The following is a 20,585-nucleotide window of genomic DNA, read 5'->3' on the forward strand; positions in this document are numbered from 1 at the left end:
ACAAGGTAAGTGGCCATATCTTTGAAAGAGCTCAGGTCAGCGGCTACTGTGCCTTCTTGAAAATCTGTCCAGTGGGTCACAACAAGAGCTTCTGGGGGCTGAGTGCAAGGCATGACTGTAGTGAAAGATGGAGTGTTGGACCTTTACAGACTATAGCAGTGAATATAGATATAACGTAAGCCCTCTGAGGCAGGAATGATGGTGCTTAGACAAACACAGAAGGACTAAGTCCTGCTAGTCTGTTAGAGACACCCATGTGCTAGACAGCATATTTTACTATTTTATTTTTCAGCTCTCATACGCAGCAATTTTGCCTCATGGCAATATATATATATATTTTTTTGCAGAGGAACACGGGAACTGGTGGAATGGATCAGAACCATGGTTCCTGTCTCCACAGATATTCCTCTGAGGCATCTCTTGTAAAAATCCTACAGTTGGCAGGTATGGCGTAATCTTCCCCCTGCCTCCCCATTACATGTTTAACTTATTCCCTAATAGTGAGAGGCTGGTTTGAGTCCTAAAGCAGGAGGCTTTTATCCCTTGCAAGCCTCTTTGTTAGCATTAACTGTTGTAGCTCTGGGTATTCTTCTTGTTATTCATATAAACAATCCAATTCCTCTTTGATTCCTCTTGGCCTCAGTGACATCCTGTGCCAGTGAGTTCCACCGGCTAATTACTCCCTGAGTGGAAAAGTATTTCCTTTCATCAGTTTTGAATTGGCTACTTTTCAGTTTAACTGACTGTCCCCTTGCTCTTATGAAACAGAGAGAACAGACTCTCTGCTCTGCCTTCTCTAGACCACCTATTACTTTTATCATGTGACCTCTTATTTGCCTCTCTCCTGTCCAGTGGTCTTCCACTTCAGCTATACCTGCCTTTTATTGTTCTACTTATTTTGTGGTAGAGGGGTGCATGTTTTGTAACTTCTGTAGGCTGAGCATATTGCACACACCAGGGGCTCCTTGCACCCCTCTGTTCCCACCCTCATCCCCCTCTATTTCAGCAGCTCCCTGCAGCCCCTCCCCCCCTGCCTTATGTCCCCACTGCCATTCCCTTCCCATCCCAGGGGTTCTGTGAGAACCGCCGTCCCCCCAGCATGCCAGGAGTTCTGTGTGCCCTCCATTTCTCCTCTGCCACAATGCCCCATTCTCTTCCACGCTTGCCAGGGCCTCTATGTGCAGTCCCATACCCCCTTTCCCCAGTGCTCATTTCCCCCATACCAGGCTCTCCTGTTTTCCCTCCCCATCAGAGATCCTGTGACCTCTCCATTCTCCCCACCCCTTGCAGGGACTCTGTGTAGTCCCATTCCTTATCCCCACCCCACTTTCAGGAGTTTTGTGCTCACCCATTTCTCCCTTTACCTTCACCATTCTTATTCTCCTTTCTTTCTCCTTCAAGGTGTCCACATAGTTGGGAGAATGGAGGGAGCTAAAATGAGAGGTATTGTTATGCTGGAATGTGTTAATGGTTGCCATCAAGCATCAGTTGCAGAGTGGGTTGAAACGGGCAGCTCTGCTAATCAGCTGCCAGGGGCTCAATGAGTCACCCTTTTCCCTCCTTTCAGGTTTTCTTTTCTTTTCTTTTTTCTTTCTTTCCTCAGTCACAATAAAAGGGTCCAGCCCATGGATGCCTGGAATGTTCCCAGAAATTTTGGAACTGATCAGAAGCAGTGTTCAGGAGTTACTGTATCACTCAGAGAAATGCCATCAAGTTGAGCATAGAGTTTTGCGAGCTCAGCCAATGAATATATAAATCATGGGGAAAGCCAGGTATCTAAAATGGTAGTGGAGCCCAACAACAGAGGCCCCAAATGAGATCATTTGGGACAAGGGACAACATACAAACACAGAGTGAGAGTTTCTGCCCTGAAGAGCTTACAGTCTAATTAGACAAGACTGACAGGGAAATGGAGGCCCAGGGGTGAAGTGAATTGGCCAGAGTCACAGCAGCAAATCAGTGGCAGAGCTGGGACTAGCCCCTACGATGCTTTTGTCTAAAGGACTGGGTTGGCACTCAGGAGAGCTGGGTTCAAATTTTGGCTCTGACACACTCCCTGTGTGACCTTGAGCAAACCACTTATGGACTCCTTTGAGGTGCAGTCAGGGGTCCTTTGCTCTGTCTGCATCCCTCTATGGATTCCTTGTTCTGGCCCTTTGGCTCTCCATCTCATCCCTGTTTTTTATTTTATTGTATTTGTTGTTCCCTGTGGTAATCGCTTGTCTTCTGGCTCAGTGGCTCCTCCCTCTCAGACAAGGGGGTGGGCCTTTAGGTTTGGGAGAGCCTATGGACAGGTATCAAGTATCAGGGGGTAGCCGTGTTCGTCTGTATCCACAAAAACAACAAGGAGTCCGGTGGCACCTTAAAGACTAACTACAGTAGTATACTACAGGCCCAACAAAGAAAATAACAGAACACCACTGCCATCACATACAGCCCCCAGCTAAAACCTCTCCAGCACATCATCAACGATCTACAACCTATCCTGGAAAACAATCCCTCACTCTCACAGATGTTGGGAGGCAGGCCAGTCCTCGCTTACAGACAGCCCCCCAACCTGAAACATATACTCACCACACCACACCAACACTAACCCAGGAACCAATCCCTGTAACAAACCCTGTTGCCAACTCTGTCCCCATATCTACTCTAGTGACACCATCAGAGGACCCAACCACATCAGCCGCACCATCAGGGGCTCATTCAGCTGCATGTCTACTAATGTTATATATGCCACCATTTAATTTGGGCTTGACCAGGGACTGAGAGTGGCTGGCTAACTACAAAAGCAGCTTTGCCTTTCCTGGAATTGACACCACCTCATCAATTATTGGGAGTGGACCACATCCACCCTGATCGAATTGGCCCTGTCAACACTGCTTCTCCACTTCTGAGCTAACTAACTCCCTTCTCTTCATGTGTCAGGCCTGCATCTGAAGAAGTGGTTTTTTTACCCACAAAAGCTTATGCCCAAATAAAGCTGTTAGTCTTTAAGGTGCCACCAGATTCCCTGTTGTTCCTGTGGGCAGGCTAACTTGACAGAACTGATGAGGTGACAAGTGAATTGGCCAGGGTAACAACAGCAACTCAGGGGCAGAGTTGAGCATAGAACCCAGATCTCCTGACTTCCAGTCCAGTGCCCTATCTACTGGATCATGCTATTTCTCTTGGTGATGTTATAACACAAGTAAGGAAAAATAAAATAAAACCAGATCCCCTCCCAGAATAATATTCAGTCATTCTTTTGTACAGTAACTTTCACCTTAGAGGATCCCAAAGCCCTGTACAAATAAGAGTATCATTATCTCCATTTTATAGATGGAAGTCAATGGTAAGCACATTTCTAGGAAAGCAGGAACTGCCCCAATAATTTTTAAGCTGACTGTGTTAGAGGACTTATCACTAAGAGCAGAAAGATGAAGCAATTAAAAGAATAAAATTTAAAAAACCCCCATGGATCTCTACCTATTTCATAGAGCTGGAAGGGACCCTGAACAGTCATAAAGTCTAGCCCCCTGCCTTCACTAGCAGGACCAAGTACTGATTTTGCCCCAGATCCCTAAGTAGCCCCCTTAAGGATTGAACTCACAATCCTGGGGTTAGCAGGCCAATGCTCAAGTCAGCTGTAGCACAAGTACACCAACTTGGAACATCTCTCCACATCCCTGCAGGAGGTTCCCTCAGCTCTGGGCTCCAACTGCCCTATGTGGAACCGCCCACAGAAATAAAACGGTTTGGTCCTTCATCTGGTCACCACATTTCAGCAACAGTCATTAGCTGCTCCTCTTGCTCTGGCGGAGGAACTGTTCATAAGACTTGAAGCTTGCTGTTTTCCAAGCCCTGATTTCCCCCACACCCCTTTGACAATAATGGAAAAGGAACCATCTATTGTCCTGGGTTTGTTGTTTGTTTTTAAAGGGAGCTCAGTTTTGCTTAGCTCTGTTCCCACCACGGGTGCTGTACCGTGGGGGCTGTAGTAACAGCGGGTGTGACAGACTCGGGGACTGGCTACCTAGGAGTTCTGACACGCAGCCCCTTTTAGACACACGCCTGCTGGAGTTGCAGTCAACTTTGCAACTAGCTACTTGAGCACCAGTGGGTACAGCTGCTGTATGTGACCTCACAGGGAGGAGCTTTCAGAGAGGGGAGCGAGAGAAACTGACTGGAGCCAGAATCAGAGGCTGAGAAGTGTCTTTAGGACAGAGAAATACATAACTGGATTGGTGGGAAAGCGATCGTCTTCTCGTGGGGGAATCAGCGGGCACCTGGGAGGCTGAAATAACCGAGCCCCTGCAAAAAACCCGAGCCCTTGTCTGGATCTGCCTACCAACCAGATGGAAAAATTTAAAGGTAAGCTAGGAATGGTGCTGATTATTCCTGGGTGATAGTGCCGGGTCGGGCTAGCGCGTGGGTGGGAGCGGAGAGGTTTTGTGGGGGAAACACGCCTGCCCAGGGATCTCTTCCCCCCTTCGTGGGTTTAAAGCGACTTGGGGAGCCGATCCCAGTTTTCTTTCCATTTCTGGGAGCCGCCTTCCCAGCATGTATCATTGGCGGCTGATGGGTTTCTGCTGGGGACTCTGCTCGCTGGAGTAGACGGATGCTCGGCTGGGGGCTGGGATTCGGCTTGAAATTCCAGCTCGAGCTTCTCCACTGAACAACTCGCCCCAGCAGCGGCGCGTGTTTGGGTTGATTTGGTTTTTGTGTGTCCCCCCCGCGCCGGCAGTTTCAGGATCCTCGGGAAAAAGGGGGGGGGGGGCAGGGCTAGACACCCTGCTGTGTATTGCCGTGGGCACGTTTTCAGAACGGGCTCAGTTTGGGGGTGTCTCCCACGGGCTCCGCCGCTTGGCTCCGTTGGCTGCTCGCCCTGAGAGCCGCGGGGGCTTTCCTGGGGTGGCCGATGATTAACAGGGAGCGAGGGAAATTCGGGGATCGGGCAAAACTCAAGCCCAAAAAACCAGCCCGGGGCTGGAGGAAGCGCGAGGGAGACGGAGTTCCCCTGGCCCGGCCGGTCGGTTTCAGGTGGGCTCCTTGTTGCTTTGAGAGCAGTGGGGCGGCGTCCAGCCGAAATGGAAACAGCGGCAAGTGCAGACAGGCGCAACCCCGGTCAATAGAATAGGGGATCTGAGCCGATTTCCTGCTTCCAAGCCAAATCCTCCCTCCGCGCCCCTGCAAGAGGTTGCTGCTGCCGGGACGGGGAGGTGAAGCCCATTGTAGCCCTGGGCAAGCTCTGCTCTGTTTCGGAAGAGAGGCGGGTCGGGTTGAAGCCGGTGTTTCGATAGAAGGGTGATGGGTGGTCGCTGCTCCAGGGAAGCCAATGGAAAGACGCCGGTTGATTTGGGTGGGTGGGTGGGTGTGTTACAATCAGTCTGACTAATCCAGTGCAGCTCTGGCTGAAGAAATGCACAGCCCAGGACTCGCTCAGGAGCACAGACCTGTACAAAGGGAACTTGGCCCTAGAAAGCGAACCCCGTGGATGTGCTCAAATTCCCAGCCCTGGCGAAGCTGACCTGCCTCCTTTTGCTTCTGCAGCGGAAAGAACTCCCCCCCCCCCCCCCCCCAGCGCCTTTCCCTCTCCCGTGCGCGTGGGGCATTCAGAGCACACCCCCCCGCGGGGCGTTATTTCAGAAGGACCAGCTGCTGGAGGGGAAACGGCAGCTGGTCTCCAAATAGGGGTTTTGTTCTGCTATTGAGCGGAGTGGGTGGTTTTTATAATGAGCGCGCTGGGTTGCTGAGGCAGTGGGCTGTACCGCGTGGAGCCAGAATCCGCTCCGCTTTGTTGGTGTAAATGCACCGAGGTCACTAGGGCTTGATGCCGGTGTAGCTCACTTTGAGGAGAACAGACGTGCGCCTGAGACGGAGGCCACAACGGAGGAAAGAAAGGGCAGGACAGTCTAGCCCACAAGGATGTCTCCTCCAAGATTACACCTGTCACGTCTGTGGGGAAAGCTGCAGGGCACAAATGGGGCTCCTCAGACACTGAAAAACCAATGAACCCCCTGGCCTGACATCGTCCAGGGATAGCTGAAGAGAGCAAAGATAAACATCAACCTGGCCCTTGGGTGGTCTGCTTTTAAATTCTTTGCAGGCTGCACACACCTGCTGACTGTCCCTATTTAGGAAAGGACAATCCCAGGGCAAGACCCTCAGCTGGTGTAAATCAGCCTGCACCTACACCAGTTTATGCCCGCTAAGGCGCTTCCTGTGCGGACAGAGCCCTGGAGGGTAGACACAGTCTACTGCCAGAAGGGGCCTGTCCGTGCAGGAACGCCACCTCCCTGAACAACATTGGCTACATTGATTGAAAGCCCCTTTCCAGCAATATAGCTGCACCCACACTTGAGAGTAATCCTCGCATAGCTGTGCCAGTCTGGTGTGTGGAAAAAGCCATATCCCTGAATGACACAACTATGCCAGGATAAATGTAGACCAAGCGTCGGGCAAAACATAACTTGGTCAACTTCAACCACTCTCTTCTGGCCAAGAAAACAGGGAGGATGCCCTAAACTAGTGGGCACTTAGGGTCTGATCCTGCTCCCATACAAGACTCCCATCTCTGGAAGGAGGAGCTGATCTGTTCTCTGTAAGGAAAACCTATAAATGCTTGCGCTGCAGAACAGAAGTAGCAGTTGCTCTATTCACTGGGCCCCCTCAGGATGTTTTAGTGATTTAACAGGGAATGTTGTGCTCAACCAACAAGTTCCGGCCTGACTTTTGATTTAATTGATGCTTGTTAGTGTTGGGACCACCCGGGGGGGGGCAAATGGGGCAATTTGCCCCAGGCCCCACAGGGGCCCCCAGCCCTGCCTCCACCTCCCCCATCCCCCGGGGCCTCAGCACGCCGCGTCAGGAGCGGCCCTGGAGAGCGCTGCAGCGGCGTGGCCTGAGCTCCTCCCACTGACTCAGAGCCGTGTGGTAAGGGGGCGGGGCTGCAAGCTCCGGTCCCGCTGGAACCACGCCGCTGCAGCGCTGTCCAGGGGCCAGGATAGCTCCTGGACGCAGCACGCTGAGGCTCCAAGAGAGGGGAGAGGCGGCGGTAACCCAGGAGCGACCCTGGACAGCGCTGCTGGGGGGCGGTCAGGGGACGGGGAACGGGGGAGGTTGGATCGTGGGCGTTCCAGGGGTCTGTCAGGATTCAGCGGGGAGTGGATAGGGGTTGGGGCAGACAGGGGAGGTTGGTGGGGGCAGGGCCGACTCTAGGATTTTTGCCGCCCCAAGCAGAAACAATTTTGGCCCCCCCCCCGTTTTTTTCTTACCCCACCTCCAGCCCCTCTTCAGCTCCGCCCCTTCCCCAAATCCCCAGCCCCGCCTCCTCCCCCCAGGCTCTGAAGCCTAGGAGGGAGGGGGAGAAGCGGCATGCGCGCCGCGGCCACTCAGAGTCTCCCCCTCCCTCCCAGGCTCTCAAACCTGGGAGGGAGGGTGAGCAGCAGCATGCGAATCAGCTGTTTCGCGCGCCGCGGCCGCTCGGGATCTCCCCCTCCCTCCCAGGTTTGAGAGCCTGGGAGGGAGGTGGAGCAGCAGCACGTGAACGGCAGCAGTGGAGGTGAGCTAGGGCAGCCGGGGCACATTTTTAGGGGTGGCATTCTGGCGCCGGCCATGCTGCCCCTAAAAATGTGCCGCCCCAAGCACTAGCTTGTTTTGCTGGTGCCTAGAGCCGGCCCTGGGTGGGGTCCCAGGGTGGTGGTTGGGGGGGCAGTGGGGGGACAAGGAGCAGGTGGGTCAGGGATTCTGAGGGGTCCAGTCAGGGGGGGGCAGGAAGTAGGTGGGGGTCAGATAGGGGGCAGGGCCAGGCTGTTTGGGGAGGCACAGCCTTCCCTACCCTAAAGCTCATTCAGCAGTTTGAGACTTGCAGATGGCTATTTAACACAATGAACCAAACTGATACCTTTTCCCTTAGGGCTACCATCCCTTTCACTTCTCAAATTCCAAACTATAGTCTACATTTAATTTCAGTGCCATAGGGAGATTCATGTCAGGGGAGGGTAGCTTCATTTAAAATTAGCCACTTTAGATTAACAGTGATAGAGCCAAGAGAGCCATGGGGGAGGGATCACATGAGAAGAGCAATGTCATATACCACCTACCTCCTTCCCAACTCTACCAAGGGAGACCCCTCTCCCCTGCATTCCCTGAGGCTCCAGAGGGGTTAATTCAGTGGTTCTCAAACTTTTGTACTGGTGACCCCTTTCACATAGCAAACCTCTGAGTGCGACCCTCCCTTATAAATTAAAAACACTTTTTAATATATTTAACACTATTATAGATGCTGGAGGCAAAGCGGGGTTTGAGGTGGAGGCTGACAGGTCGCGACCCCCAGTAATAACCTCGTGACCCCCTGAGGGGTCCTGACCCCCAGTTTGAGAACCCCTGGGTTAATTTAATTTTAGCACCCTGTGTCCATTCACATGCATGTGCTATTTTGAGCATTTCAGTTTTCACAACAGAGGCTCATCCCAGATTCTGGAACAAGCTCAAATGCTCAGTTCGTGGAGTATGTACATAGTCTATACTAAAGACAACCCCCCAGTAACCATCTCCAATTTGTGAGGGATCCCATGGAGCCAGTCTCTAGGAAACAGATAAATTCCTGGAGGTTAAGTCCATTAATGGCTATTAGCCAGGATGGGTAAGGAATGGTGGCCCTAGCCTCTGTTTGTCAGAGGGTAGAGATGGATGGCAGGAGAGAGATCACTTGATCATTACCTGTTAGGTTCACTCCCTCTGGGGCACTTGGCATTGGTCACTGTCAGTAAACAGGATACTGGGCTGGATGGACCTTTGGTCTGATCAAATATGGCCATTCTTATGTTCTAATCTAAATGAATCCAAAGTTATGGAGACAGATATGAGTCAAGGAAGCCAGCAGAGTATCAGAAATCTGGAAAAATCTCTGACTGGATGGGCTCAGGTGTTTGGTCACAAGCTGAGGTGGTTCAAAAGTTTTGGATTTTTTTTAAGCAGAATTTTTTTATTGTTTCTTTAAACAATCAAACACAGCAAGCAGCAAATATTTGGCCACACTCTTCTGAAACCCCAAATCATGTTCAGGTTTTGACAGTCTAATTTCAGCTTTTCAATTAAAAAAACCCAACAAATTTTGAAGGAAAGCAGACATTGTCCGTGATTTTTTCTGCTTTTTAAAAACCTCTAGTTTTCGATCCAAAAAAAGTTTTGACGGAAAATATTTGTCCAACCCTTTTAACAAGCTTTAGTGCCTTTTAGCACTAGCTGATGCTGAGAACCAGTGATACCTTGTAAAGGTGACTTGAAAAGAAGTTTTCTCAAAACTGTGTTTGTGCCGAGATGTGGAAGGTTTTTAAATGTTTATTTTTCCCAGGGCCGCCCGGGGGGGTGGGTGGAGGGGAAGTGGGGCAATTTGCCCCTGGGCGACAGGGGCTCCCACGAGAATATAGTATTGCAACTTTTTTTTTATGGAAGGGGCCCCCAAAATTGCTTTGCCCCAGGCCCCCTGAATCCTCTGGGCGGCCCTGAAGTTAGTGTGACAGCAACAAGATTTTATTAGAACGGAAGTAGCTGCACCAAAGCTGTGGTGATCATGCCCATTTTAAATGAGGTTTAACCGACCTGGTGTAACCCACATACCTCCTGGTTGTGGTGTTCTGTCCCATCTAGCAGCACCGAGACCACTTAGAGGGTACGTCTATACTACCCGCCGGATCGGCGGGTAGTATTCGATGTATTGGGGATTGATTTATCGCGTCTTGTCTAGATGCGATAAATCGCTCCCTGAATCGACACCTGTACTCCACCTCGACAGGAGAAGTAAGCGGAGTATCTGGGACTCGCCGCTGTCAGGACTAAGATGCTTTGACTTCAGCTCTGGAGCTTAGTGCATCAGCCAAAAACCAACCGGCTGTTAGCTAAGGCTGTAGAGCAAACTCATTTTCTCTCTCTGGCCTGGGCTACACCAGTGGGGGGATTCAAACTAAGCTAGGCAACTGGCGGGGGAGAAGGTGCTTGCCAGGGACAGAAGAAATGTATGTGGGTGGAGGATGAGCTACTTCCACTAGTGCCTTGGCAATGTATTGGCATTGACAAGATAGTTTTTTTTTTTTTTTAAACCTAACGAACCCGTATAATTCCAACCAAAGCCTGATTTCTAGTCAGATCTTTCAGAGAAGGACAGGTGGGGCTCCCCTTGTTCTTGGCTGTTTGGGTTGGAAGAAGTCGGCAAACTGCATTTCTTTTCACCTGAAGATCTCCAAGCATTTTGCAGACATCAAGTAGGTCTCGCAACACTCCTGCAGGCTAGATGTGATGTACTGTGCCCAGTTAAGCTCTATCTACACTAGCAGGAAAGGCGGTATTTTAACATGTTAACATCTGAGTGTAGATAAGGGTTTACCCTGACCAGCTAACGCATGTTAAACCAACAGCTTGCCTTGTCTAGTGAAGACAAGGCCTTAAAGCTATGAGCAGACATAATCAAAGCACAGAAAGGTTAAGTTATGTGCCCAGGATTAAATAGCAAGGCAGAGCTGGGAATAAAACTGAAGAGTTCTGACTCTTACATATCTAGACTAGAGTTTTTGGCCCTTCACTAACTCAAGTTCATTGGCGATCATTTTGAGTTAACGAATATGATTATAAATGCTAGTCTACAGGCTCCACAAGTGGTGGTGCTGTAATCTAGAACTCAGTTTAGGATAATGTTTGCAGTTGTTAGTTAACTGGATCTAATTGGCAATCTCTGAACTAGAGTTAAAATGGGACAACATGTTATACTCTAGTCAAACCCTACATCCTCTCCTGTAACAGCTAGCGTACTGCCTCATTTAACATCTGTTAAAAAAAATATAGATGACAAATGACTGTCCTCCATGTAACATGCCTGTCCTGTTATGAAAATCACCATGTGGGTGTTTGTGGAGGGAACAGAGGATGCCACTGCTGGGAGTAGGCTGGAGCACCTCATTTACTCAGTGGGGATCCAAAAGAAGAAACTCGTTTTGATTGTTGTGACTGGCTTCCAAAACCACAACCCAACTCAATAATAGATCCACAGTAGCCACCCTCAAGCCAAATCCCATCCTACGCACAATCACCCAAGCCAGATTATTACCGCTGTCTCTCTTCTAGTATAGATGCATCTCTAGCCTCAACAGAGGACCTGAGGATCCTGGAGTTTGCTTCTTGTGGATGAGTGTCCCTGTATTCTAGATCGGGAGTAGCCGTTTTAGTTTGTATCCCAAGGCCGGCTCCAGGCACCAGCCCAGCAAGCAGGTGCTTGGGGCGGCCAATGGAGAGGGGCGGCATGTCCGGCTCTTTGGCAATTCGGCGGCGGGTCCCTTGGTCCCTCTCAGAGCGAAGGACTAGCCGCCGAATTGCCGCCGAAGACTGAAATGGCTGCGGTAGAGCTGATCGCGACTTTTTTTTTTGCTGCTTGGGGCGGCAAAAACCCTGGAGCCGGCCCTGCTGTATCCACAAAAACAACAAGGAGTCCAGTGGCACCTTAAAGACTAACAGATTTATTTGGGCATAAGCTTTCGTGGGTATAGATTCCGAGGCCAGCAGGGACTGTTGTGATAATCTAGTCTGACCGTTTGTTATAAACTCCCCAAAATAATTCCTTTGAGCAGATCTTTTAGAAAAACATCCAGTCTTGATTTTAAAAATTGCCAGTGATGGAGAATCCACCATGACCCTTGGTAAACTGTTCTAATGGTTAATTACCCTCACTGTTAAAGATGTATGCTTTGTTTCGTGTTCTGAATTAGTCTAGCTTCAACTTCCAGCCATTGGATCGTGTTATACCTTCTCTACTAGATTGAAGATGTGATGGGTTTGGTCACAGAGGCCCCCTTGGGACAGTCACCTGATGTGCTGAGATTACCACTGAGCCCGTTTTCCCTGCCAATTTGGGACTCCAGAATCCTGCCTTGTTGAGCCAGAGATGGTAGTCTGCTGCAACTCAGATTCATGTCTGGTCCACACCCCCAAAGCTGCAGACTTTAACCAAAAACTGCTCAGCAGATCACCTATCTCCAGCACCCAGACACCCAACTCCCAATAGTATCCAAACCCCAAATAAATCCATTTTACTCTGTATAAAGCTTATACAGGGTAAATTCATAAATTGTCCACCCTCTATAACACTGATAGAGAGAGATGCACAGCTGTTTGCTCCCCCTGATATTAATCACTTCTTCTGGGTTAATTAATAAACAAAAGTGATTTTATTAAATCCTACTTTTTATACTTAAGTGGTTTTAAGTACACCTCTACCCTGATATAACGCGGTCCTCGGGAGCCAAAAATCCCTACCGTGTTATAGGTGAAACCTGTTAAATTGGGGCAGGGCTCCGGCTGCGGGGCACCCCAGGCCCTTTAAATCGCCACCCGAGCCCCGCTGCCGGAGCCCCAGGGCAGTAGCGGCAGGGCTCTGGGGGTGATATAAAGGGCCCGGGGCTCCCCGCAGTAGCCAGAGCCCCGGGCCCTTTAAAGCACCGCCCAAGCCCTGCTGCTGGAACCCCGGGGTTACCGCACTATATGCGAACCTGTGTTATATTGGGTCGCGTTATACTGGGGTAGAGGTGTAATAACAGACAGAACAAAGTAAGTTACCAAGCAAAATAAAACAAAACATGCAAGTCTAAGCCTAATACATTAAGAAACTGAATATAGGTAAATCTCACCCTTAGAGATGTTCCAATAAGCTTCTTTCACAGACTACACTCCTTCCTAGTCTGGGCCCAATCTTTTCCCCTGGTACAGACCTTGTTAGTTCCATCTCAGGTGGTAACTCAGGGATTTCTCATGACTGGCAGCCCCCTTTGTTCTGTTCCAGCCCCTTTTATAGCTTTGGCACAAGGTGGGGATCCTTTGTCTCTCTGGGACTCCACCCCTCCTTCTAAATGGAAAAGCACCAGGTTTAAGATGGATTCCAGTTCCGGTGACGTGATCACATGTCATTGTAAGATTTCATTACCCACTGGCTGGCACACACATATACAGGAAGGCTTACAATTAAACCGAGCCATTTGCAACCAATTGTCCTAGTTAATGGGAGCCAAACCACCATTAATGGCCCACACTTTGCATAATTACAATAGGACCTCAGAGTTATATTTCATATTCCTAGTTTCAAATACAAGAATGATACATTCATACAAATAGGATGAACACACTCAGTAGATTATGCAAAAGGTCTCTTGTAAGGTATCATTACAAAGCTTATAAAGTATATTCCAGTTACATCATATTTCCACTCATAGACATATTTCCATAAAACATTATGGAGTGCAATGTCAGAGCACCCCATTATTAAATATTTGTTCTCCATATTGCTACTTATAGATTGTGATCAAGTTAATCTTTAAGCATCTGTTTGTTAAGATAACTAGATTGAGCTCTTTTCATCTACCACTATAAGGCAGGTTTTCTAATCCTTTAATCATTCTCGGAGCTCTGCAGATATAGGCTTCATTGAAGAAAATCAGGGAAATTTTTGGCATCAGCCACAATTGAATTTGACGAGTCATATATAGTTTTGTACATGCCTTGAACTGTTAGGCATGTGAACATTCCCTTATCCTCTCCACAGTGTGCAATGAGCATTGGGGGTTTGCTCCACACGCTAGCAGCCAGAAAAATGGGCTTGGTGGTGAGACACTGCGTGCGCAGACTGTAATATACTTTGGAATGAAATGGGCTGCATAAATGGGTTTTATTATTACAACACCCTTCCCTCCACCCCTTCCTGCCTCCTCCTCCCCACCAGCATGGTACCACTGAACAACTTAACAAAGGGAAACAGCTCACAAGGCAACAAGCCAGCACTCCAAAATTGCCCCTTGTAAAATACCTGTAAAACGATGTGGGACCCACCCTTGCTTTATGTTGCAGTGTCTATTTCTTTGTCATGCTGCAGCTTGGCAATGGGAATGCTTCCTCCCCTCCCCAAATACACACACCTTTGCCCCCTGCCCTCTTCCCCTCCCTCTCCCTTGTCCTTACACAACAGGATTTGTTTGCATTGATTCCCAGCTGGGGAAGAGAGAGAGTGTTTGAATGAGCTTATTGTTTTGGAGTTTTCACTGAGTCTTTTCACTGAAGACCACAGCCCTGGAACATATTAAGTGGATATGCAAAAATGCCCATGGTATTCTTCTGGAATGTTTGAGGTTTGTAGTGCTCTTTGCAGCAATGGACTGGGCACAAGTGGGTAATTACAGTAATGAGGCCAGGTCTACACTAGGAACTCTTAGCTGGTATAGCTGTATGGGTATACTGTCCCGGCAAAACCCTCCTAGTCTGGATGCAGCTTGTGCAGGCACAACTGAGGTATAACTGTGTCTATGCTGCTGGCTTTTATGTTGGTCAGGGTGTAAATGTTGTAGTGTAGACTCAGCATAAGTCACATAGACTTGGTAACGACCCCCAGGGTTTTGTGGATTCCACACAGGGATATATTTGACTTTTCAAACGTAAATGCTAGAAATAAACCCACTCCAAACATTTCCAACTTTGGATCTGGGGCTAAACGTTTGACCCACTTTATAATATGGTACTGTACAGCTGGAAATTGAGTCAGTAAAATGTCCATCTAAAATACTTATGTGGCCTCCATACAGGTAGTGTCTGCGTGCCTCAATCTTTAATGTATTTATTTATTTGTTCTTGCAACATTCCTGTGAGAATGGGAAGTGCTGTTATTCAGATAGGGAACTGAGGTACAGAGAAGCTAAGTGAGGTGTCCAAGGTCATAAAGGAAGTTTGTAGCATATCAGGGACTTCAATCCAGGTCTCCCAAGTCCTAGGCTCGTGCTATAAACTCCTGCCTGAAGGGGATCTTTTCTGTGTGAAATATAATTATGCCCTGGCCTTCCCTTCAGAAATATTACAACCATTCAAATAACCTGTTCTATGCTCTTCAAAATGACTGAAGCCCATTTTGGATTAAAGGAAACCATGACAATAAAATCTATCCCAAAGTGACAGCAGTTGAAGTGCTCACAGTAGTGGGAAGAAGAAGAAGGAGGGAATGGCAGGGCCCTGTGAGGGAGAGGAGTGGGCTGAGGGGTCCGTGTATGTGCACATGCTTCTCATTAAATCCCACAGAGGAGAGTGGTGTTTGCCCCAGCCAGCCAAAGCTTTAATAAAACAAAGACCCCCCCTGGGGGACTTCCTGATACTCCGGTGGGCCAGGCCGACCCTGCTTGTGGCATGCTGCAAAGCTCATCTGTGGGGGCCACCACTGTATTGCCAGCCCCAAGCGTTCAACAGTCATGAGCCAGGCTCCTCCCAAAAATCACAAGACTGTCCAGAAACTAACTTTTTTTTTTGTTTAAATGAAAGCTGAGAGTCTCTCACAATCACAGGGCTCCAGGAGCTGGAGCTTTAACAAAACACCAAAGAGTGTGCAATAAAACTTGCACCAGCTAATGAAGCTGGAATGAGCGGGGGAGTGAATGTGGTCAGGGGGTGGCTATCGCAGTCAATGTGGATTCTGTCCATGTGCCTTGTGGATTTTACATTTTGCCTTGTACATTTAAATCACTGTAAGAGCCCTGAGTGAAGGTGAGGTGTTCAGAAGGCTAAATAAATAATTCCCCTGTGAATGTGTTTAGAGGTGGCCATTTCATTGGGCCAGGAAGAGAGTGGGGATTTCTGGACACTGAGTTATGTTTACACTGCAGTTAAAAACCCACAGGTGGCCCGTGCCAGCTGGCGTGGACTCACAGGGCTCTGGCTAAAGGGCTGTTTAATTGTGCTGTAGATGTCTGGGCTCAGGCTGGAACCTGGGCTTTAGGACCCTGTGAGGTGCGAGGGACCCAGACCCAAATGTCTATACCACAATTAAACAGACTCTTAGTACTATCCCCTTAGCCTGAGTCAACACGGGCGAACCACAGATGTCTAATTGCAGTGTAGACATATGATGGGAGGAGGGTATGGTGAGGAGCCATTCTGATCCACTTTCCCCCTATTGTAAATCATCCACCCCACTCCCTGTTATCTTCCTGGTCCTGAGGAGGTTTGCTTCCCTCTACGGCTGATTCCTGACCTCCCACTTGGATTAGGAGCTAACCTCGGCGAGCTGAGTCATGGTGGGAGCATAGACCACAGCAGAGAAGCGTGAAGGAGCCAGGTGACTGGGGCAGGCATGGGTGTGAGGATTTCTACTTGCTCCTGGGGTGGGGTGGCAAATTGAGAGGCTGTCCGGGTCCAAAGGAGATGGAAGACCCTAGTTTAAATGAGGATAGAGAAGGGAAGGAGGGGAAAGAAGTGGACTAGAGACCTACTCCTCAGTGAGGATCACCAAGGATGCTTATGCCTTCCCTTGGAGAGCTAAATCGTTAATCTTCTCCCTCCCTCTGAAGGCCCGTGTCATATCTGGAGTCTTCCCAGCAAAGCTGGATGATATGGGAATCTTGTCAGAGCTGTTAGCCATTCAGGGCCTGCTCTGGGAGCGGGCCAGGGAGATGTTATCTGTGCTGAGCATACTGGACCAGATTCTTAGATACAGTCTTGCCAACACAAGTGTTCAAAAATCAGGAGTCAGGACCCTCAAAATTATGAGTTTGGCTTAAAAATGAGATTTTAAAAAAATCTGGGGTTCTTTTTCTTTGTCTTCTGGTTTCTGAGGCTTTATGTTATACATCAGACACGGTTTCAAACTTTTTTTTCTCTGCAATTATGAAGTTGATAGAAACATTTTTTAATGACCGCTGAGAGTCACCCGACTCCTGGAGCTGTGGCTTAAAAGACCAAACATCATGAGATTTGCAATAAATTCATCAGAGTTGGCAGCCCTGGCAATGATCTGACTGCATTAGGCCACTCAGGTAGCATAAAGGGGTCAGATACTGGCCAGCTGAGAATTCCACCAGTGGAGACGCTACTGGTTTGTGAAGTCAGCTGCCCTTCCACCTGTCCCAGCATGGAGAGTATGCCAGGGAAGGGAATATGGAGGAGGAAGGGCTTCCCTAGGCTTTGGTGATGCTCCATGATCACTTGGTGGAGCTCAGCTTCAGCTGGGACTCTGTACCGCTGTTTCTGCAGCAGCCGCAGGTCAAAGAGTGGATGACTGCGACTGAAAGTAATTGAAGCTGGATGTCTTCAGAAACAAATGGTAATGCTAATGATTGGCATTGTTTAGTAAATGTGGTGGGTGAGCCAAAAATCAGTGAGAACAGCTGTTACTAAAGGAAAGGCAAGCATGGGTAATTGCAGCTGGCAAGGAGAGCCTGACTTTCTGCCTGTTATACTGCAGACTAGAACGTGGTGAAACAGTTGAGCTGTGGAAATATAGACCCTATTGCGTATCAGCAGCTGGGGATATGTTTGAAATCATACAGGGGAAAGCATGAGAAAATGGCAATTGTTTGGTCTAAAGTTCCAAATATGAAGGGTAACTTTCACTTAAATACTTTTTTCCCACTGACCTATTGCCTTCTTCGTAGGCAAAATTCCATGGAAAGCACATCTGATGTTTTGGTGTATGGCAACATTATTTCCAGACAGAGCTGTTTATAACTGAAGACAAATATCCTAGTAGTATGGGGTCACTGTGACTCCCACATAACATACATATTGTGCCATTTGTGATTTAAGAAAAGCCGATATCTTTTTTTCTCAATTGGAACAGTCTGCTGTTTATGGGTGCTTTCTTCCCACCCTGTTGTGTTGATGTTTTTGGACATGCATAGCATGATTCTTATCAATGAAGGGAAATATCTGCAAGTCTTGTTGGCAATTCAGCCTGTGAGTTTCTTATCACAGTTTATAAGGGATTCCAAAATTTCCCCAAAGGTTATAGGGAGACTTTGGTGCTACAAAAGAAGTCAGTGTGAACCCCCAAAATGAAGATGGTATAGGGTCAAATTTTCAAAAGCCCTTAAGTGATTTAGAAGCCTAAGTCTCATTTTCAGGTGGCAAGTGATTTAGAAGCCTAATTCACTTGAAAATGAGACTTAGGCTTCTAAATCACTTAAGGGCTTTTGAAAATTTGACCCTATATCATCTTCATTTTGGGGGTTCACACTGACTTCTTTTGTAGCATCAAAGTCTCCCTATAACCTTTGGGGAAATTTTGGAATCCCTAAGTCTCATTTTCAAGTGAATTAGGCTTCTAAATCACTTGCCACCTGAAAATGAGACTTAGGCTTCTAAATCACTTAAGGGCTGTTGAAAATTTGAGCTATAATATATCAGCAGAAACTGGTCCACTTTTAACTAGAGAGGAGTCTGATCAGGAAAATTCTCAAAGAGGTTTTTCCATTGCTGTGGGAACTCCACCTCCCTGAGCTACAGTAGTTAGGTTGACTGAAGCATTTTACGTGGAGGGTTAGGTGGGCAGTTTTTCACACCTCTGAGTGCCATAGTTACATCCGTCTAACTTTTAAGTGTAGACCTGGCCATAGTTAGAAAATGGAGAGCAGGCTTTGGCGTTGGTGGTAAAAAATTAGCGTAATGGGGCTCCCATCCTTCCGATCCTGCTTTCACACAGGTAACTAACTCAGGTGTGCATGGAAAGTACATGAGCAGACTTCTCTGTCCTGATACATGCATATATCCAAGAACATATGTCTGAGCTAAATTCACCCCACATATCTTTTTATTATCGAGTGTGAAAACCATTAAGACTCAGGAGGAAACAGTTGGCTGACAGAGATCCTGACCTTTGTTATGCAAGCTTATGCCATGTCACTGGTAGATTTAAACTGTATGTTTCTCCACAACTTGGAGTTTTCTTGCATGAAGAATTTCATCACATCAGCTGCAGCTCTGCAACATTCCAGCAACTCATTTGTTTCATTTATTATTGGACAAATCACTGAACATGGCTGACCTGTCTAGTTGGCTTCCGTGCCAGAAAACTCAAACTTCCAACATTACCATTCCTATTGTGAATGATCTGTGCACTGCATGTACTCAGTGTAAATATAATCAGAAGCCACTTGGTATCCACAGGCAGTTTGTGCATAGCAGCGTGTGCACAATTTGCAACTGCAACTCATGCAGCCATAAAATTGTAAATACACAAATGGAGGCTGCTTTTAAAAACCAGTGACGATATCTGCATCACTACATAAAGCAGACATAGGGTCAGATGTCAATGGAGCTTCACTGATTTATGCTGGCTAAGGATATGGATATATGTATCCAAATCTTGTTGCAATCTTAACTTTGGAGTCACAACTAATGTCTCCATAATTTCACTTTCCATAGAGCAGATTAAAGAACATTTGCATCTCATAAAAAGGTATATAGGTCTGTTGCCCAGTAGTTTTACCAACATAGAATCATAGGACTGGAAGGGATCATGAGAGTTCATCTAGTCCAGTCCCTTGCATTGATGGCAGGACTAAGTATTATCTAGACCATTCCTGACAGGTGTTTGTCTAACCTGCTCTTAAAAATATCCAATAATGGAGATTTCACAATCTCCCTAGGCAATTTATTCCAGTGTTTACCCACCCTGACAGGAAGTTTTTCCTAATCTCCAACCTAAATGTCCCTTGCTGCAATTTAAGCCCATTGCTTCTTGTCCTATCCTCAGAGGTTAAGAACAATTTTCCTCCATCCTCCTTGTAACAACCTTTTATGTACGTGAAAACTGTTATCATGTTCCCCCAGACTAAACAAACCCAATTTTTTTCAAACTTCCCTTATATGTCATGTTTTCTAGACCTTTCATCATTTTTCTTGCTCTTCTCTAGACTTTCTGCAATTTATCCATATCTTTCCTGAAATGTGGCACCCAGAACTGGACACAATACTCTAGTTGAGGCCTAATCAGCGCAGAGTAGAGCGGAAGAATTACTTCTTGTGTCTTGCTTACAAAACTCCTGCTAATACATCCCAGAATGATGTTTGCTTTTGTTTGCAACAGCATTATATTGTTGACTCATTTGGCTTGTGACCTACTATGATCCCCAGATCCCTTTCCATGTCATTTCTTCCTAGGCAGTCATTTCCCATTTTGTATGTGTGCAACTTCCTAAGTGGAGTACTTTGCATTTGTCCTTATTGAATTTCATCCTATTTACTTCAGACCATTTCTTCAGTTTGTCCAGATCATTTTGAATTTTAATCCTATCCTCCAAAGCACTTGCAACCCCTCCCAGCTTGGTATCGTCCGCAAACCTTATAAGTGTACTTTCTATGCCATTATCTAAATCATTGATGAAGATATTGAACAGAACCAGAACCAGACCCAGAGCTGATCCCTGCAGGACCCCACTCGTTATGCCCTTCCAGCATGACTGTGAACCACTGATAACTACTCTCTGGGAACGATTTTCCAACCAGTTTTGCACCCACCTTATAGTAGCTCCATTTAGGTTGTATTTCCCCAGTTTGTATATGAGAGGGTCATGCAAGACAGTATCAAAAGCCTTACTAAAGTCAAGACATACCACATCTATTGCTTTCTCCCCCTGCCCCCCATCCACAAGGCTTGTTACCCTGTCAAAGAAAGCTATTAGGTTAGTTTGACATTTTTTCTTGACAAACCCATGCTGGCTGTTACTTACCACCTTATTATCTTCTAGGTGTCTGCAAATGGATTGCTTAATTATTTGCAAAAAGAAGAACAGGAGTACTTGTGGCACCTTAGAGAC

The 20,585-nt window shown here is 47.5% G+C and overlaps 1 protein-coding gene across 3 annotated transcripts in view; it reads left to right on the forward strand.

The window, feature by feature from the left end:
- Positions 1–4,119: 4,119 nt before the first annotated feature.
- AFAP1L2 (actin filament associated protein 1 like 2) overlaps positions 4,120–20,585 on the forward strand; it is a 117,968-nt gene continuing 101,502 nt past the window's right edge. For all 3 annotated transcript variants that reach the window (XM_054036029.1, XM_054036027.1, XM_054036028.1), the window contains exon 1: positions 4,120–4,350. In XM_054036029.1, coding sequence (XP_053892004.1) covers positions 4,335–4,350 — 16 coding nt within the window. In that variant the 5' untranslated portion in view covers positions 4,120–4,334. The remainder of the gene's footprint in view (positions 4,351–20,585) is intronic.

The sequence above is a fragment of the Malaclemys terrapin genome, chromosome 7 (genome assembly GCF_027887155.1).
Source record: "Malaclemys terrapin pileata isolate rMalTer1 chromosome 7, rMalTer1.hap1, whole genome shotgun sequence".
NCBI lineage: Eukaryota > Metazoa > Chordata > Testudines > Emydidae > Malaclemys > Malaclemys terrapin.